This window comes from Rhizomucor pusillus, assembly GCF_041956525.1.
Source record: "Rhizomucor pusillus strain CBS 183.67 unplaced genomic scaffold VTP01scaffold_11, whole genome shotgun sequence".
NCBI lineage: Eukaryota > Fungi > Mucoromycota > Mucoromycetes > Mucorales > Lichtheimiaceae > Rhizomucor > Rhizomucor pusillus.
This window is the reverse complement of record NW_027192153.1, coordinates 541,206-556,128: the sequence shown is the minus strand read 5'-3', so window position 1 is coordinate 556,128 and position 14,923 is coordinate 541,206. Positions and strand designations below refer to the sequence as shown.

Here is a 14,923-nt window from a genome sequence, read left to right as displayed (position 1 = left end):
GCTGCGTGCTTGTCATTCGATATGCAGCTGTATACATCCCCCTCCCGAGAAGCCCAGCCTCTCAAGATGGAAATTCCTGTTACGGTTAGTCTTACCCAAAAAATTGCCTTCTTTGGAGCATGCAGCGAGCTTACCTTTCAGCCCATGGCACTTCAGATAGTTTTTCATCATTGATTCTGTTCAGTTTGGTGTATAGAGACACAGCTTTTGATTTATCCAATATAAAACGACCTTTTAACACGTCTTGCAGCTCTCTGATCCTCTGAACGGCTCCCCCTTCTGATTCCCCAACTCTTGCTGCATGCTCCAAAGAGGCAATTTCTTGGGTAAGACTAACTGTTAACAGGAATTTCCATCTTGAGAGGCTCGGGTGCTTGGGGGTGTATGCTTGTGTCCGTGCATGCTGTAGTGAAGAAATCCGGCATCCTCAAGCTGCAGGAACGGAAACCTTAAAAGCGATATTTTCGATTATGGAGCCTAGGTCTAAAGTAAAAAAGTTTTTGCTTTAAGGTTCTTGAGAGTTGGCTAATTCGACTTTGCTTGGATACATTAAATAATGGCAGGATCCTAGCGTGCGTTGACGACGAGAAGAAAAAACACATGATTCATCCAATTTCATAATATTTAAAGAGCATTATTAAAATAAAGTATAGTAACTTTGTTTGTAAGGACAGTAGTCACGAGTCGGGAGAAAGAGTCTGCGAGGAATAAGACGGACTAGAGAAATGTCTCATGAAAAGAAACCAGTCCTAAAACCAAAACCATGAATAAACGAAATGTCAATTAACATGACCGTACAGATACTTACTTGTTACGAGACATGAAAGTTTTGGTGAGCAGCTGCAATGTCTTGTTGACATTAAGCTTTATATACTCGAGATCCAGTAGCTGCACATTGTCTTGCTGCTTTTCTAGCAAATCATCCAGCTTCAGGTCGATCTCCAATATCGGTTTGTCTCGTCCTATCGAGGCAGCATGTTAGCGAGCTGTGCCTCACTTAGAGACTTTCGGTATCTTTGCTTACCTTTGTAATGTAGCGAAATAATAAAAGTGCCGGGAATTGGTGATGTGATTGTTAAAAAGATATTGTTGCGTCTATAATAGATATAAGTAAAGCAAGCCAAAAAAAATGCTGTTTCGCACGATAGTTACCTGTATTCCGGTACTTCAGTCTCCACAATGATGCCATCCTTCTCGAGCTGCTGGTGTGAGAACTTGACAGGACCTTGAATGTGCGTCTTGCCAGACCGTTGCTTGACTTTGCCGTCCGTTACCTGCACGCCGATACCCACTTGTTTCTTGTTTGACTTGTCGCCGCCTCCACTCTGGATGCGCACGTTTTGCAGGTATGCCTTGTAGCTTTCCAGCTGGCTTTTCAGGTAGTTGTTGTGGTCCTGTATGGTTTTATATACACTCTCAAGTGAACGCATCTCTTCCATCACTTTGACTTTAAGATCGCCGAGGTGAGCAAGCTCTTGAGTAATTTCTTCGACCAAAAGACTGTATCCATCTCGGCTGTCGACTATTCCGGCTTCTTCCAACTCTCGGAGCATTTCCTTGACCTTGATGCCTTTGCGTACCAGCTGAGCGTCATTGGCGGTACCAGCCGTCTCGGCTATGCGTGGCAGGCTCAAAGGCTTTCTTGCAAGATAAGGTAGTGAACGGATAAGTTGTACAAAAATGGCCTTGGCTTCCATGTACAAAATATCGTTCTGTGTAATGTTATTTTCAGACATTAAAGTGGTTGTTAGATCTGAAAAAGGATCATTAAATACAGTGCCCATAGATGGTCGACTTTTTTGTCAGTGTTAATACCTTGGATAGGCATCTCCCATCGACTGAACAGTGGCAGTTCAATCGGCTTGTTATCTTTTCGAGGCACCTGCGGAGGCGCGGGACCGACTTCCGTAACCAATATCCGTAAATGGTCTGTGCTCTTTGGTGCAATGACATCAAGATGCTGCTGCAAAAGAGCTTGTGTGTTGTATATTTCGTTGGGTGTGATGTTGATCATGATATCTTTCTTTGACAGCGCCATGTACTGATCCATTTCGAGTGATTCATAGAAATCGCCCACTTCGCACAGATCGTTCAGAAACTTGTTGATTCGCTGCTTATTATTTTCTACAAATGGGTTTGTCGGAATCATGTAGGCTTCTTTGGCGTAGGTTGGCTTGTTGGCAAGGTTCTGTAGCATTTTCGCAATCTATTCCATTGTAAGAAGCACGATCTCCCACGTTATGCAAAATGTTAAATCTTTTCAGCTTTGCGTACCAGAGTCAGCGTCGTGCGAGGATTTGTACTAGGTATGCCTTCCACAAGCATATATGCCTGAGGTGTCACAATGGCTGGATTCACGAAACGGAGGAAGAAGAAACCGCCAATCAAAGACGAGATGGCATATTCGCTCGCGTCCGGGTATTTTCGCTTGGTTAATGAACGGATTTGTTTACATATCCACCGGATACCGTAAGGAACCTGATCCAGCGAGTTGATTATCGTAGTCAGGAAAGAGTCCGCGACATTCATTAGCGTCTTGAGACGAGGTTGAATAAGCGATTGGACGTGTGGATCCGCTGCTGCTTCCTCAGCTGTCGAGCTCTTGGAGTATCCAGCAGGCACCTGGCCGTGCTGTTGCTCCAACTTGTCCAAAATTTCCTCTTGTACCTTTTTTTTTTGCGAAAAATGTTACAAATTGCGATCGGGACATTGTATTCCAAAACATGCCTTCAAAGGATTGATCTGCAGGTTTACATCCTTTTGTTCGATAAGATCATTGATCTTGTCGGCTAGCACCGATTTCAGGTACGACTGTCCAGGTCCTCGCCGCGTATATGTTGTCATCATGCGCGAGACGGGCGTGTTCGCTCGAAGCAGAGAAGTGAATTCTGTGGTTGTCTCGAACTGCGCGGCGAGCACATTCTTGAGATAATTGGGGGGAAAAGTCAGCTGTTATCCGATGTGTCTCTTTGTAATAATTTTTTATACCTGAAACATGGTCAATAATAAATGTTCTTCTCGACTTTCGTACTGATTGCCGTACAGTGTAAACATGACTGTCTGGAGCAGAGTGTCAATTTCGGATAAGCTAACAAGTCGGCAGAGAGTAGCAATGTGCCGTGGTTCAGTCTGCAACAGAAAAAAGAGGTTTCCGTATTGCTGCATTTTGCGATCGTCTGGGTAATGGTCGTCGTTATCCTCATCATGCTCTTCTAAATGCGATGCTACTTCGTTTTGCTACATAGATATATGACTTTTGAGTAACAGTGTTGCTGATCGATGCTGATATAGGGCTGTACCTCGTCCAACGCCATGCGATTCTGGATAAGCAGAGCGATCCGAGAATCCAAAAATCGGACGTCGCGTTCCAGCATAAAGTTCTTTTTAGACTGTGCTGATATCTTTGATTTAAGCTCGCGGAGATCACGTTGAGCTGCAAAGTGTCTGATAAAGTTAAAAGAGGGCCAAATACAGGACAGTAACCGACGTATAAAAACACTGCACCTCTGGCGAGATCGTCTTCTACTTCGACGTCTTGCTCTGCTGCCATGGAATAAAATGCTGATACGGAGTAGCGCTTAGAGCCTCTGCCTCCTCGGCGAATAGAGTGGTGGTGGTTGTTTGCAGCCGCGGCTGCTACTGCACGGCTAACGATCGTGCTAGTCTGCGGATAACCAAGAGATTGTATCATTCCACTGCGTCGGTCTGTCATTGTGGCGGTTTCACTGGTAACGACCGTAAATTGGGAGACTGTAGCTGTTGCGCCGACGAATTTGCAGTCGGTTTACTGAGGGTAATGAGTATGGGATGTGGGAAAAGGAGTGTTCGTGTCGACCCGCGTGAAAAAAATGGGTTTGGAACAAATTTGGTTCGTGTCGCACAAGCTTCTGTGCTGCTCTGTTTTCCCCATGATCGTAACATGGACATGATATGCAGGATCCTCTTGCAAAAATCCAGGGCTCAATAGAAAAGTTATTTTTTACGTATTTTATTCGAGTATCCATGATCCATTATATGTAAAAGGGAATATATATACTTGATAGTCGTTTTACAGACGAACATTGTATTCAAATTCCTAAACGATATGCATTTTCAGCTCATTGCTGGCTTCCAAGATGATTTAATCCGACGACGCGACGATATATTTTTACCTCCTGTGTATTCTGAGCGATCCAAAGAACGACCGTGCTGAGCATAATAAGACCGCACTGCACAACGCCTGCAGCGCCGTAATACGTGTACGGCTGCGCTGAATCGAAATAAACAATATACTTGATAATCAATGTACACTATACCACACATTCATTAGTCGCTGATAAAAATAACAGCGCCCTTGACTCAAAGAATGCTTACAAATGATCCTGCAAAGCCGCCCGCGATCAACGCAAAACCCAAGAATAGAAATAATCGAGCCTTCCATACGAGACTGCTTCCGCTGTACACATATGCATCCCCGTGTAATCTCGACTTGTCGATTAAATTTATACTGCGGGAAAGGTGCTGTAAGAGGCGCTGCTATTCTTGTATCTATCCGGGTCCGTCCTACACTTACACAATCATGCCAAGCGTTGCCAGGATGCCTGACACCCAATCTTCAAATCCCATATATGCCTTGGCGTTCTGACTCTGTGAAGACATAACCTGCGCATCAATGAATACCCACCAGCCCAAGGCGAACTGCAAGACGACTCCGTGAGGATACACACAAGGCGGTCTACGACAATGGAGGAACGTTTACCAATATTCCTGAAGAGTAGACCCCAATTTGGCGAGCTTTATGCGACAAAGCACGGAACGGGTTGGGTATAATGAATATTGATCGCGGTTCTTCGTCGTAGAGGCGCGGCATGTTGGGTGGTGTTGATCGGCGTTTATGTGTGAGAGAGCGGCAACGGCAGGCAGCAAAGGTCGGAGAACAAGTTGTTAGGCCAAGTTGCTCATCCCAACCAAACTTTGTACTTAGTTTCCACGTTTTCACTCAATATCTCTCTTTCTTATCTATCCAATATGCTCATTTATGCACATAAACAGTTTTTCTTGACGCCTTCATGTAACAATTTTTTTCATCAAGGGACACAATGCAAAATACATTTATTGAACCGAGGAGATAACGTCTACTGGCGAGCAGCGACTTCCTTGGCAGCGGCGGCAGCGCGCTTGGCCATCTTAGCCTGGGACTTGACGCCCATGATACCTCCGCCCCAGTGACGGCGGTCTTCCTCCCACTTATCGTTGTAGTTAGCCTTGACAGCAGAGACCAAAGTGGCGAGCTCAGCCTTGTCGGCTTCCTTGACTTCAGTGAAGGCAATGGCGGTGGCGGTCTTCTTATGGACGACGGTACCGAGACGAGCCTTACCCTTGACAATGCAGTAGGGGACACCCATCTTGCGGCAGAGAGCGGGCAAGAAGATGACCAATTCAATGGGGTCAACGTCGTCGGCGATAGCGACGAGCTGAGCCTTCTTGCTTTCGATCAAGGCAACAATGTGGTTAAGACCGTACTTGACAACGACGGGCTTGTCGGTCTGCATGGCCTCCTTGCCTTCAGCCTTGGCGGCAGCAGCAGCGCGGAGACGCTCACGCTTCTCAGCCTTGGTCTCGGGGCGGTACTTGTTGGCGAGCTTGAAGAGCTGAGTAGCAGTGTTCTTGTCCAAGGTCTTGGTGAACTGGTTAATGGCAGGGGGAACCTTCAAGCGCTGGTAGAGGATCTTCTTTTGGCGCTGAAGACGGACGTAGTGGGGCCACTTGACGAAGCGGGTGACATCGCGCTTGGGCTGGATGTCCTGGCCAATACCAAAGTTCTTGGGACGCTTCTCAATGAGAGGGTTCTCAGGAGCCTTGGCGGACTGCTTAGCCTTGAGAGGGTAGGGTGCAGGTGCGACCTTCTTGCCAGTAGACTTCTTGGCAGGTGCCTACAAGAAACCGATTCAAGCAAAAGAATTAATTTCATGTTGCCACGTCGACATCGGCCGCAATGTTGTCCCAACGTTTAGCAAAACCATTCTCGAACCAAGCAATCCATCCATCCAGTTATCCATCGTTCATCATATCATTCCGTGCACCACGTTTTCTTTCGCTATTGTCGACCGTCATGCTTCTAGTACTTACCATTCTGATCAATATTTAGAAGAGGAAGATTTCAAGTGGGCAGCTTGCGGTGGTCTTCAAGGCGACGTGCGGGCGTGGTACTCAATTTCAAAGTCCTTCCACTTTTGCACTCAGACAATAACCTGCACTACTTTCCATGGTCCTGAAGATAGCAATTCTTTACTTTGTCTTTCCCTCTCTTTTTTATTTATTTTGCTTAGTCATTGCATCAGTATTTGATCTTGCGTACACTGGAACAATTTAACTGCTACACCTGAAGTTATAATCTCCTGTAAAGTCTAGCAAATATTGTTAGAAAGGATTGCCGAGTTTACGAGAGCCAGATAGGGAGTTAACATGACTGTCTCAAACTACTAAATAAGAATACCAACACTGAAATGATGCTACATATGTGTCCTTGATATGTTCGACTATTGGATTTAATGTTTGCATTCCATCGATTGTAATTTACGGTGAAAGGAACAAGGCCTATTTGTGTCGAGTGCTTTTGTCCTTTGGGTTGGAAATACAGTGTCTGTTAATAAGCATCTGAAGCAAAGCTGGTTATTTCTGCCATTCCGAGACGGCTTTTGTGGTAGAGACGTCAACTGAGCGCGATTACATTTCCGCAGTATAAGGACATTTTAAAAATGGATCCTTCTATTATGTGGCTCGAGTATTTTGTAAAAAAGATTGCATTTGCACAATAATTTATTAATCATATGATTACATTGCAGTATATCTCTCTAATGAAACCGGATAGTAAACGGATGATCCAAATCAACCTTCAAACCATCGACAGTTGCTGTGTTGTCTGCATAGGACACCTTGTACTTTTTGCCCTTGTAAATGGCAGTGGACAGATTATCTGCGCCTTCACCGACGATGCTTATCTTGCTCAATTGCTCCGCATGCTTGTATTTGAAGGATCCCTTGGCCTGCAAGACACCGTGCTTATAGCTAAAGTGAATATCGGAGGTTGCCTTTTGCTTCAGCGAATGGCCATCGTCAATGTACAAGCGACCCTCGGCAGAGACATCCTCATCGAGAGCGACCAATAGCGAGTAAGGCGTAGCATAGGTTTCATCAACAGTGTACTTGGGGGTCTTGAGAGGGAGAATGGAACCGCCGCGAATGTGAATAGGGATATGGGTAAGAGGTGCATCGAGCGTCTGGGTGCTGTCACCCTGCACAGCCTCGTGAGTGTACCAATCATACCAAATACCAGGTGGGAATTCAGCCTCGACGCTGGTCGCATTTTCATCCAACACCGGGGAAAGCAAAATGTCGGTACCAACCAAGACCTGCACCGAGTTATCGGCGTATCTGGTCATCTCGGGATATTCAAAGATGAGTGGACGCCACACGGCACTGCCGAGACGGTTAGATTCTTCAAAGACAGTGTAGTAGTATGGCAACAGAGTGTAGCGGATATTGATGGCGATGCGGGAAGCCTCCGCGGTCGAGTTCCACAAGAACGGTTCTTGATCAATCATGCCAATTTGGTTATGGTTGCGAGCGAATGGATAAAATGCGCCAATTTCCATCCAACGGGTGCATAGCTGCTCCGTTGTGTTGAGTCCAAAGCCGCAGACATCAGCGCCAGAGTAGGAAATACCAAACATTTGGAAGTTGAAGATCTCAGAAAGCGAGTTCTTGAGCTTCGCCCAGGTGGATTGGTTGTCACCTGTCCAATGCCCGGCATACTAGATGTAGGCGTATTTGTTTAGCAACTCCTTGTCTTTTTTTGCTGCTGGAAAATGTGCATTATTTACCTGTCCAGAACCAGGGAATGATGAACGAGTCAAAAGGAAGACGCGCTCGTCGGGCTTATACTTGAGAATGGACTTAATAAATAAAATGTTAGCTCGTTGTCTGTCCAGTAATATGAGTCGGTTTATATTCATGCTTACATCGTGCGTGATACTGCATTCAGCGTGGCCATATAAGTTATGTAAATCATAGTGAGGGACACCGTCGTAGTGGAGGGCTGTCATGGCAGCAGTGTATTCCGAGAGGTTGCCAGCCTGGTTATTGATGGCATACTTGGGATACAGCAGGTTGCGCTTGTCACCAGGCACTCCAGTTCCAAAGGCTTCGAGATCTTTAGTCCACTGAGCATGCACTTGTTCGAACTCTTCGTCTGACATTTCCCAGTAAAGTTTGGGCCAGGTGTCTTGCTTCCCGGTACCACACGATCCCAGGCAGAAAGATGCAGGCTCGTTCATATCAATCCAGATACCGTCCAGCTCCAGCAAGTTCATCCAGTCGACAATTTCCTTGTCCCAGAACGAGGTAGCGTTTGGATGCCACCAATCTAAATCGTTGTTTGGTTTCAGTATAAATCTTTCAATATTTGTCGAGTAAGCATCATCATACCAGGGAAAGCAGTGTAGCCAGGCCAGACTTGACCAACGAATTCAGTGCCATCACTGTTCTTCAAGAAGACATCCATCTCGCGACCACGAAGGTAAGGCTCATAGGTGGTATTGGTGCTCAGGGCTGGGTCCACCATAGTGATCATCTTCTGCTTATTGGCATGGAGTTGCTTGCTAAGTGCAATCATTCGTTCTTGCGGGAACTTGACAGGATCAAAGGTGAAATCCTTCATTCTATCCATGTAATCAATGTCAACCCAGGCAATTTCCACTGTTGGTGCACGCAACCATTCGAGTTAATTCTACGTGTTCCTTTTACGATAACCAGTTGTGTTGTTGCTAAAAAACTTACAGGGAATGTTGGCTTCCTTGTACCCGTCGATAGCCCACTGAACGTGATCAATGTCCCGGTATCCGTATCTGCAATGGTGCCAACCCAACATCCATTGAGCTGGAGAAAAAGAAAAGAAAAGAATTAGATACACGTTTTGCATGTACACAATGGCACCCAAATACAAACAAGGCATAAAAGGCTTGCCAACTAAATCGGTGTACGAGTGGAGAACCGAGTTGGGCTTGGAATCCTTGGGAATGAAAAAGTAAAAGTCCAGGATGCCACCGATGATCTTGTATGTGATGCGACCTTCAGCAAAGAATACATCCATGCCGTGAGCATTCAGCAGCAAAGTGCCATGCGCTTTGCCGTTGCTGCGGATTTCATTGTAGTACGGATGTGCACCGTAAACATTGGCGTAAAATCTAAATGTAAAAAAAATGCATATGTTTGAGTACGACGCAGCGTTGCTGGATATACGTCCTTTTTACTTACGGAGTCTGGACATCCCGAGCAAAGATGGTGGTAACGTTCTACAGAAACGAAGATAATTGATACGAATGCAATGCACGGATCCAAATATCTATGCAGATCGTTACCTGGACGTTGTCACGGCGGAAAGGAGCAATGGTTTCACCAATACCGTAAATATTTGTGTCATCTGGGACAGCAGTGGAAACTTCAAGATATTGATCTTCGAAGACGAGAGGATAGTTTGTAGTATCAAATATAACTTCCTTGTCAGATTTTCGAATGACTTGGAAACCGAACGGACGGGACGTATACTTGAATTCGTAATTGGTATTCTTTGCTGCGTGCTTGATCTTGGGACGCACCATACCCAGGCGCGAGTCAGGTACAGGGAATTGCTTCCCATCCTTGTCGGCTATCTATTTGGGGGTCGCAGGATTAATGGGGGAGGGACTAATAGAAGGTCATCAAGGTTTAGACGGCGGTACATACTTTCACGTGAAGACGTTCCTCTGTTTCGTAGTCGACGCTGGCAACAAGCTGAGTGATGGTCTTGCCATACAGATCCTGGCCTTTACCGCTGCTGCCCCGGGCATTGAATGCAAGCGGAATTTCCAATCCGGTTTTAGTATGCTTGACTTGCCCGTTAATCTTGTAACCGGGAGTGGAAGATGATATATCTGGTGTGGGGATGTTGAGTATAAATCACTGTTGTATGTGTGTGGGGGGTTAAACCTTCCAAGTTACCATAGTTCTGGGCGTTGATGGCAGAGACCGTTAGGGCGACAGCCACTATAATTTGGCAAATGCCTCGCATATTAATTTTGTTTTTAGAAAGCTATGTAAGGCTCAATTGAGGGAGAAATCCTGTTCGCAATTTATAGTCTTTCATCTTGTATCTCGTAGAAAAGTAGACGTTTTCCTGGTTGTCTACACCGATGCTAGTCGTGTTACTCCTGTTCATCCCGAATCCACATTTTCCCATTGATCAACAGGTCCCGCCGTTGCCCGACATCCCGGTAACCATGTTGGACGTACAAGTTTCCTTGCAACCGGCCACCCACCGATCATGGATATATAATTCTACTCAGTCGGACACTGGAATTCTTCATCCCGAGTCCAGGAATTTGTCTGTTGCCATCATCGCCCTGCTTCTGGGACAAACCTTTCTTAAAGGATTCAATGTTGCCATGTATGACAGTTCCCTTCATAAGAGACCGGGAAAAGAGATCCAAATGTTACATTTGTGGAATTGTAACGTTCGTGGGATCTACACCTTTCCGTCCGTGATACAACCGGTCATGTTACCAGCAAGCTCCTACAGAAGAAATCACAAGCCATGTATCAATGTTTTCTGGAGCACGTTCTTCCTTTGCTTAGCACGCGTCAGAAAAAACCTGGTGTATCGAGTTGAACCCTTGAAATATTATACCTCACTGATTTGTGAAAAATTCACACGGTGTTAAGGGAAACTGAAAACCTGAGAACATTCATTATCAGTGCTTTGCATGATAGCCCACAGTAGCGCATATACTTTGTATTGGATACTTTAATTTATTGAAGTAAATTAAGAGCTGACACTAGTTTAGCATGATCAACGGTGGCCATGATTGCTTGGGATCTTCTTCTAGATAGCATTTAGATATGCATCTCTTGGTTTTTAAGCGTGTATTCACTACGCTGCGGTGGCGTTGCTTCCCCATCTTTCCTTTTTGGTTTGGCGATCGCAGAAGAGACTCAGGATAATCAATGAAAACAAGCAATACAGATTCAATTGAGGCCGTTTAACCGTTCAAGCTTTTCCCAACTATTTCTGTTGGCTGGATACATCATTTCTACATTCGCGTGTAGCTTTCCCGGCGTATATCCAGTCAGTCCATCAATTCTTTACTTCCCAGGACTGTGGATCTGTCCACAGTTTGTGTTCGCATCGGTCCTCAAAAGTAAGCTCATTTCAAGAGTAGGGTGGGTGGTAATAATAATATGTAATAATATTTATACTCTGACAATAGCTAACTATACAATTTTTACTGGAATTTAACAGTAAATGGTCCCTTTGACAGATCAATGCCAAGTCCTTCAACGACAAAAGCATTGTTATCGCTGGAAAGCTTGTAGCTCTGGCCGCGATAGCTTGTCTTGGAAAGCTTTCTAGCACCAATGATGGTAATGGATTCGAGCTTCTCAGCCTTGGAGTATCCAAACTTGCCTCTTGCAGTCAGGACACCCTTCTTGTAAACAAAGTTGATATCCGAAGTCTCGGCTTGCTCGAGCGAATGGCCGTCGTCAATGTAGAGTCGTCCTGCAGCTTTGCCATGTTCGTCAAGTGCAATGATCAAAGAGTAAGGCGTAGCATATGTGTCTTCCACAGTCAGCTTGGGTGTCTTGGTGGGAATAATAGCGCCGCCGCGAATATGGATAGGGATGTGTGTCAAAGGAGCATCCAGAGTAACAGCTTCGTTGCTTCCCTCGATAGCATCTCGAGTGTACCAGTCGTACCAGATACCTTGAGGGAATTGGGCCTCGACCGAGGTAGCGTTTTCGGTGACAACAGGGGAAATAAGCAAGTCAGTGCCAATGAGAGCCTGCTTTGAATTGTCGAGGAAAGCATCTACGGTAGGATACTCGAAAATCAGAGGGCGCCACACTCCAGTTCCTACACGGCCTGCTTCTTCGAAAAGTGTATAGTAATATGGCAAGAGAGAGTAGCGGATGTTCATAGCCTTGCGAGTAGCTTCGGCCGTCGAGTTCCAGCGGAAAGCCTCCTGGGAAATCATATTTTGGGCTATATATTTTTATCAGTCTACTGCTTCAAGTTGCTCTATGTTCCCACAGACTCTTCTACTTACCATTGTGATTGCGAGAAAATGGATAGAATGCACCGAGTTCTTGCCATCGAGTGCAAAGCTGCTCAGTCGTGTTGCCATTGAAACCGCAAATATCAGCGCCAACATATGGGATACCAAACATTGAAAAGTCAAAGACACCAGTGATGGACGCTTTGAGATATTCCCAGAGGGAAGCGTTATCACCCAGCCAGTGGAATGCGCGCTTTCCAGTGCCAACAAATGTCGAGCGACTCAAGATAAAAGGACGTTCTCCGGGTTGATATTGTGCAAGTGCCTAGCAAACAAGAAGAAAGTGGTGAGCACATTATCATTTAAAATATTTGATGACATTATTACTTACTTCTCTGGTATGGTAAGCCATTCCTTGTCCGTACAAGCTATGGACATCATAATGAGCAATATCGCCGTAGTGGTACGCAATTGTAGAGACGGCATGTTCTGAAAGATTGCCTTGGTAGTTGTTGATCATATAAGGAGGGTTTAAGAGGCTGCGGGTGTCATTGACAGATTTTGCCATATCGTACATAGCAGCAATGTGCTCAGCATTGATCTTGTCTTGCTGCTCCTGGGGCAATGTCCATGGTTCCAAGCTGGGAGGCATTTCATTCATCTTGCCTGTGCCGCAGGATCCATAGCAGAAGGATGAAGGCTCGTTCATATCAATCCAGATACCATCGAGTTTGAGAGTGTCCATAAAGGCAACAAGCTCCTTGTTCCAGTACTTTGTAATATTGGGATGGAACCAGTCAGGGTAGACAGTGTAGCCAGGCCACACTTGGCCGATGTAGTGAGTGCCGTCAGGGTTCTTGATCCAGACATCAAGCTCTGTGCCATCAATGTAGGACGTGTAGTTATCCTGGTAAGCCTGGCCAGGATCTAACATGAGCACCATCTTCTGCTTGTTTGCATGAAGTTCATTGCTCAATTTCTTCATGCGGTCTTCAGGAAAGTTGACCGGGTCAAAAGTGAACGCCTTGTAAATGTCCATGTAGTCGATATCGGCCCACACAGTTTCCACTTAAAAAAGGACTAAGATTGATTTCCATGATCAAAACATACACAACACTTACATGGTATTTCGGCATCCTTGTATCCCTTTACGACTTCGTAGATATCATCAATGTTATTGTAACCCCATCGACACTGGTGGAAACCCAGCATCCAGTGTGCTAGAATGTTTATAATAAGCTATAGATGATCAATGCTTATTTGTTCTTTCTTGCATTTACCTGGCATAGTAGGTTTGCCGACTAAATCTGTGTACGATTGAAGTAGGGCGTTGGGCGTTGATTCCTTGGGTACGAAGAAATAAAAGTCCAGAATGCCACCGATTACTTTGTAGGTGATGCGGCCCTCAACGGTGATGACGTCCATGCCGTGAGCATTCATCAAGAGTGCACCGTGAGCTTTGCCGTTGCGGATTTCTGTGTACATTGGATGGGTGCCGTACGCATTTCCATAGAATCTACAGATGAAAACAAGATTATATATCAATACGCAAGTAAAGAAGATATATCATCCCATGCCAGATAACTTACGGATCAGCAGCATCGCGGGCGTAAATAGTGGTAATATTCTAAGATTCAGAGAAATTTTACGTTGACGTGAATATTCACCCGTAGCAAAAAGGAATGAGAAGTTAGAAGTATGTACCTTTTCGCTGTTCAATTTAAAGTCTAGGCGGGTAGTTTCGCCGAATCCATAAAGGTTGGCATTATCCGGCACGGATGTTGTCAATTCGAGGTACTGATCTTCAAAGACGATAGGGTATTCGGTGGTGTCAAAGATGACTTGATTGTCAGAGCTGCGGATAACTTGGAAGCCAAACGGATTCTCGGTGTATTTGAAATCGTAGTTTCGATGTTTGGCAGCCTTGTGTATCTTGGGTCGCTCAAATCCGTTGGGCGAGTCTGGTACAGTGACTTGTTTCTGATCCTTGTCTGCGATCTTTCGAGAGAAAGCGTGGGTATACTGGAAATAAATTCATATTTTAAATGCAAAGGGATTGTTACCTTGACATGTAAGCGATCAGCTGACTCATAGTCAACGTTGACGATCAAATCTTCAATAGTCTTGCCGTAGATATCGACGCCACCCTTGCCAGTGTTAAACTCCAAAGGGAACTCGAGACCGGTGGAAGTCTGTTTAACATGACCGCTTATTTTGTAGCCTGCAGCGTCCTTGCTGACATCTTGTTCGTGTTAACAACAACCAGCAGTTTGCATAAGCTTAGAGTATACGCATTTACCCCAATTGATCTCGGCCTGGCTGGAAACGGAAAAGAGAAAGACACTTGCCGCAATGGGCAACAGGTAACCAGTCAGCAGCTTTGTCATTTAATTGAGACGGGGATCAATCAATAGCACCAGCTTCCCCTTGCTTTTATACACTGCAGGTGGATTGTTTACCCAGCACCCGATTCCCATCGAACCGAACGCACGGAGGAACGGGAAACTTTACAAGAATTTTCTGGTGTCATATCCTTGTTGTCGAAGGGGCCTAGTTTCGTCGCACTCTCGCAACGGGATGCGCGTGTAACGTTACATATATTACGTTGTGGGGAAGCTTCTGCCACACCGTTCCCGCCTGTTCCCAGCTCAATATAGTGTACGCTGAGTTAACAGAAACCTGCACTGAGCTTTCCCCAGCATTTTTTTTTATTTGCGGTAAAGTGGAATCCTTGCGATTGGTTAGGTCGAGCATAACCCTCTTCTGATAAAGTTATGAGCCAGCAGGACTAGCTAGACTTTCTACAAAGCGCCCCACCTGTTCCTTTTTGCCACGATACCCTGGGCAGGAAGCGT

At 45.4% G+C, this 14,923-nt stretch overlaps 5 protein-coding genes across 5 annotated transcripts; all 5 read right to left on the bottom strand.

The window, feature by feature from the left end:
• Nucleotides 1-730: 730 nt before the first annotated feature.
• VTP01DRAFT_1711 (uncharacterized protein) lies at nt 731-3,712 on the bottom strand (the record flags this gene model as incomplete). Its single annotated transcript, XM_069380092.1, has 10 exons — nt 731-749; nt 809-962; nt 1,025-1,095; nt 1,153-1,753; nt 1,816-2,206; nt 2,275-2,667; nt 2,755-2,922; nt 2,989-3,237; nt 3,300-3,433; nt 3,505-3,712. 10 exons carry the CDS (start codon nt 3,710-3,712, stop codon nt 731-733), a joined length of 2,388 nt encoding a protein of 795 aa, XP_069238135.1.
• A 336-nt stretch (nt 3,713-4,048) lies between these two features.
• Nucleotides 4,049-4,849, bottom strand: VTP01DRAFT_1710 (uncharacterized protein; the record flags this gene model as incomplete). Its single annotated transcript, XM_069380091.1, has 5 exons — nt 4,049-4,075; nt 4,152-4,289; nt 4,354-4,486; nt 4,553-4,677; nt 4,739-4,849. The coding sequence occupies 5 exons, from the start codon at nt 4,847-4,849 to the stop codon at nt 4,049-4,051; spliced, it is 534 nt and encodes a 177-aa protein (XP_069238134.1).
• Nucleotides 4,850-5,114: 265 nt separating this feature from the next.
• VTP01DRAFT_1709 (60S ribosomal protein eL8) lies at nt 5,115-6,111 on the bottom strand (the record flags this gene model as incomplete). Its single annotated transcript, XM_069380089.1, has 2 exons — nt 5,115-5,912; nt 6,109-6,111. The coding sequence occupies 2 exons, from the start codon at nt 6,109-6,111 to the stop codon at nt 5,115-5,117; spliced, it is 801 nt and encodes a 266-aa protein (XP_069238133.1).
• A 722-nt stretch (nt 6,112-6,833) lies between these two features.
• On the bottom strand, nt 6,834-10,087 carry VTP01DRAFT_1708 (uncharacterized protein; the record flags this gene model as incomplete). Its single annotated transcript, XM_069380088.1, has 10 exons — nt 6,834-7,793; nt 7,863-7,934; nt 8,001-8,404; nt 8,467-8,736; nt 8,818-8,916; nt 8,986-9,224; nt 9,295-9,332; nt 9,399-9,689; nt 9,763-9,950; nt 10,018-10,087. The coding sequence occupies 10 exons, from the start codon at nt 10,085-10,087 to the stop codon at nt 6,834-6,836; spliced, it is 2,631 nt and encodes an 876-aa protein (XP_069238132.1).
• A 1,210-nt stretch (nt 10,088-11,297) lies between these two features.
• Nucleotides 11,298-14,455, bottom strand: VTP01DRAFT_1707 (uncharacterized protein; the record flags this gene model as incomplete). The annotated part of the gene is made up of 9 exons (XM_069380087.1): nt 11,298-12,055; nt 12,120-12,393; nt 12,460-13,136; nt 13,190-13,288; nt 13,349-13,584; nt 13,658-13,695; nt 13,773-14,066; nt 14,132-14,310; nt 14,368-14,455. 9 exons carry the CDS (start codon nt 14,453-14,455, stop codon nt 11,298-11,300), a joined length of 2,643 nt encoding a protein of 880 aa, XP_069238131.1.
• Between the last annotated feature and the right edge of the window lie 468 nt (nt 14,456-14,923).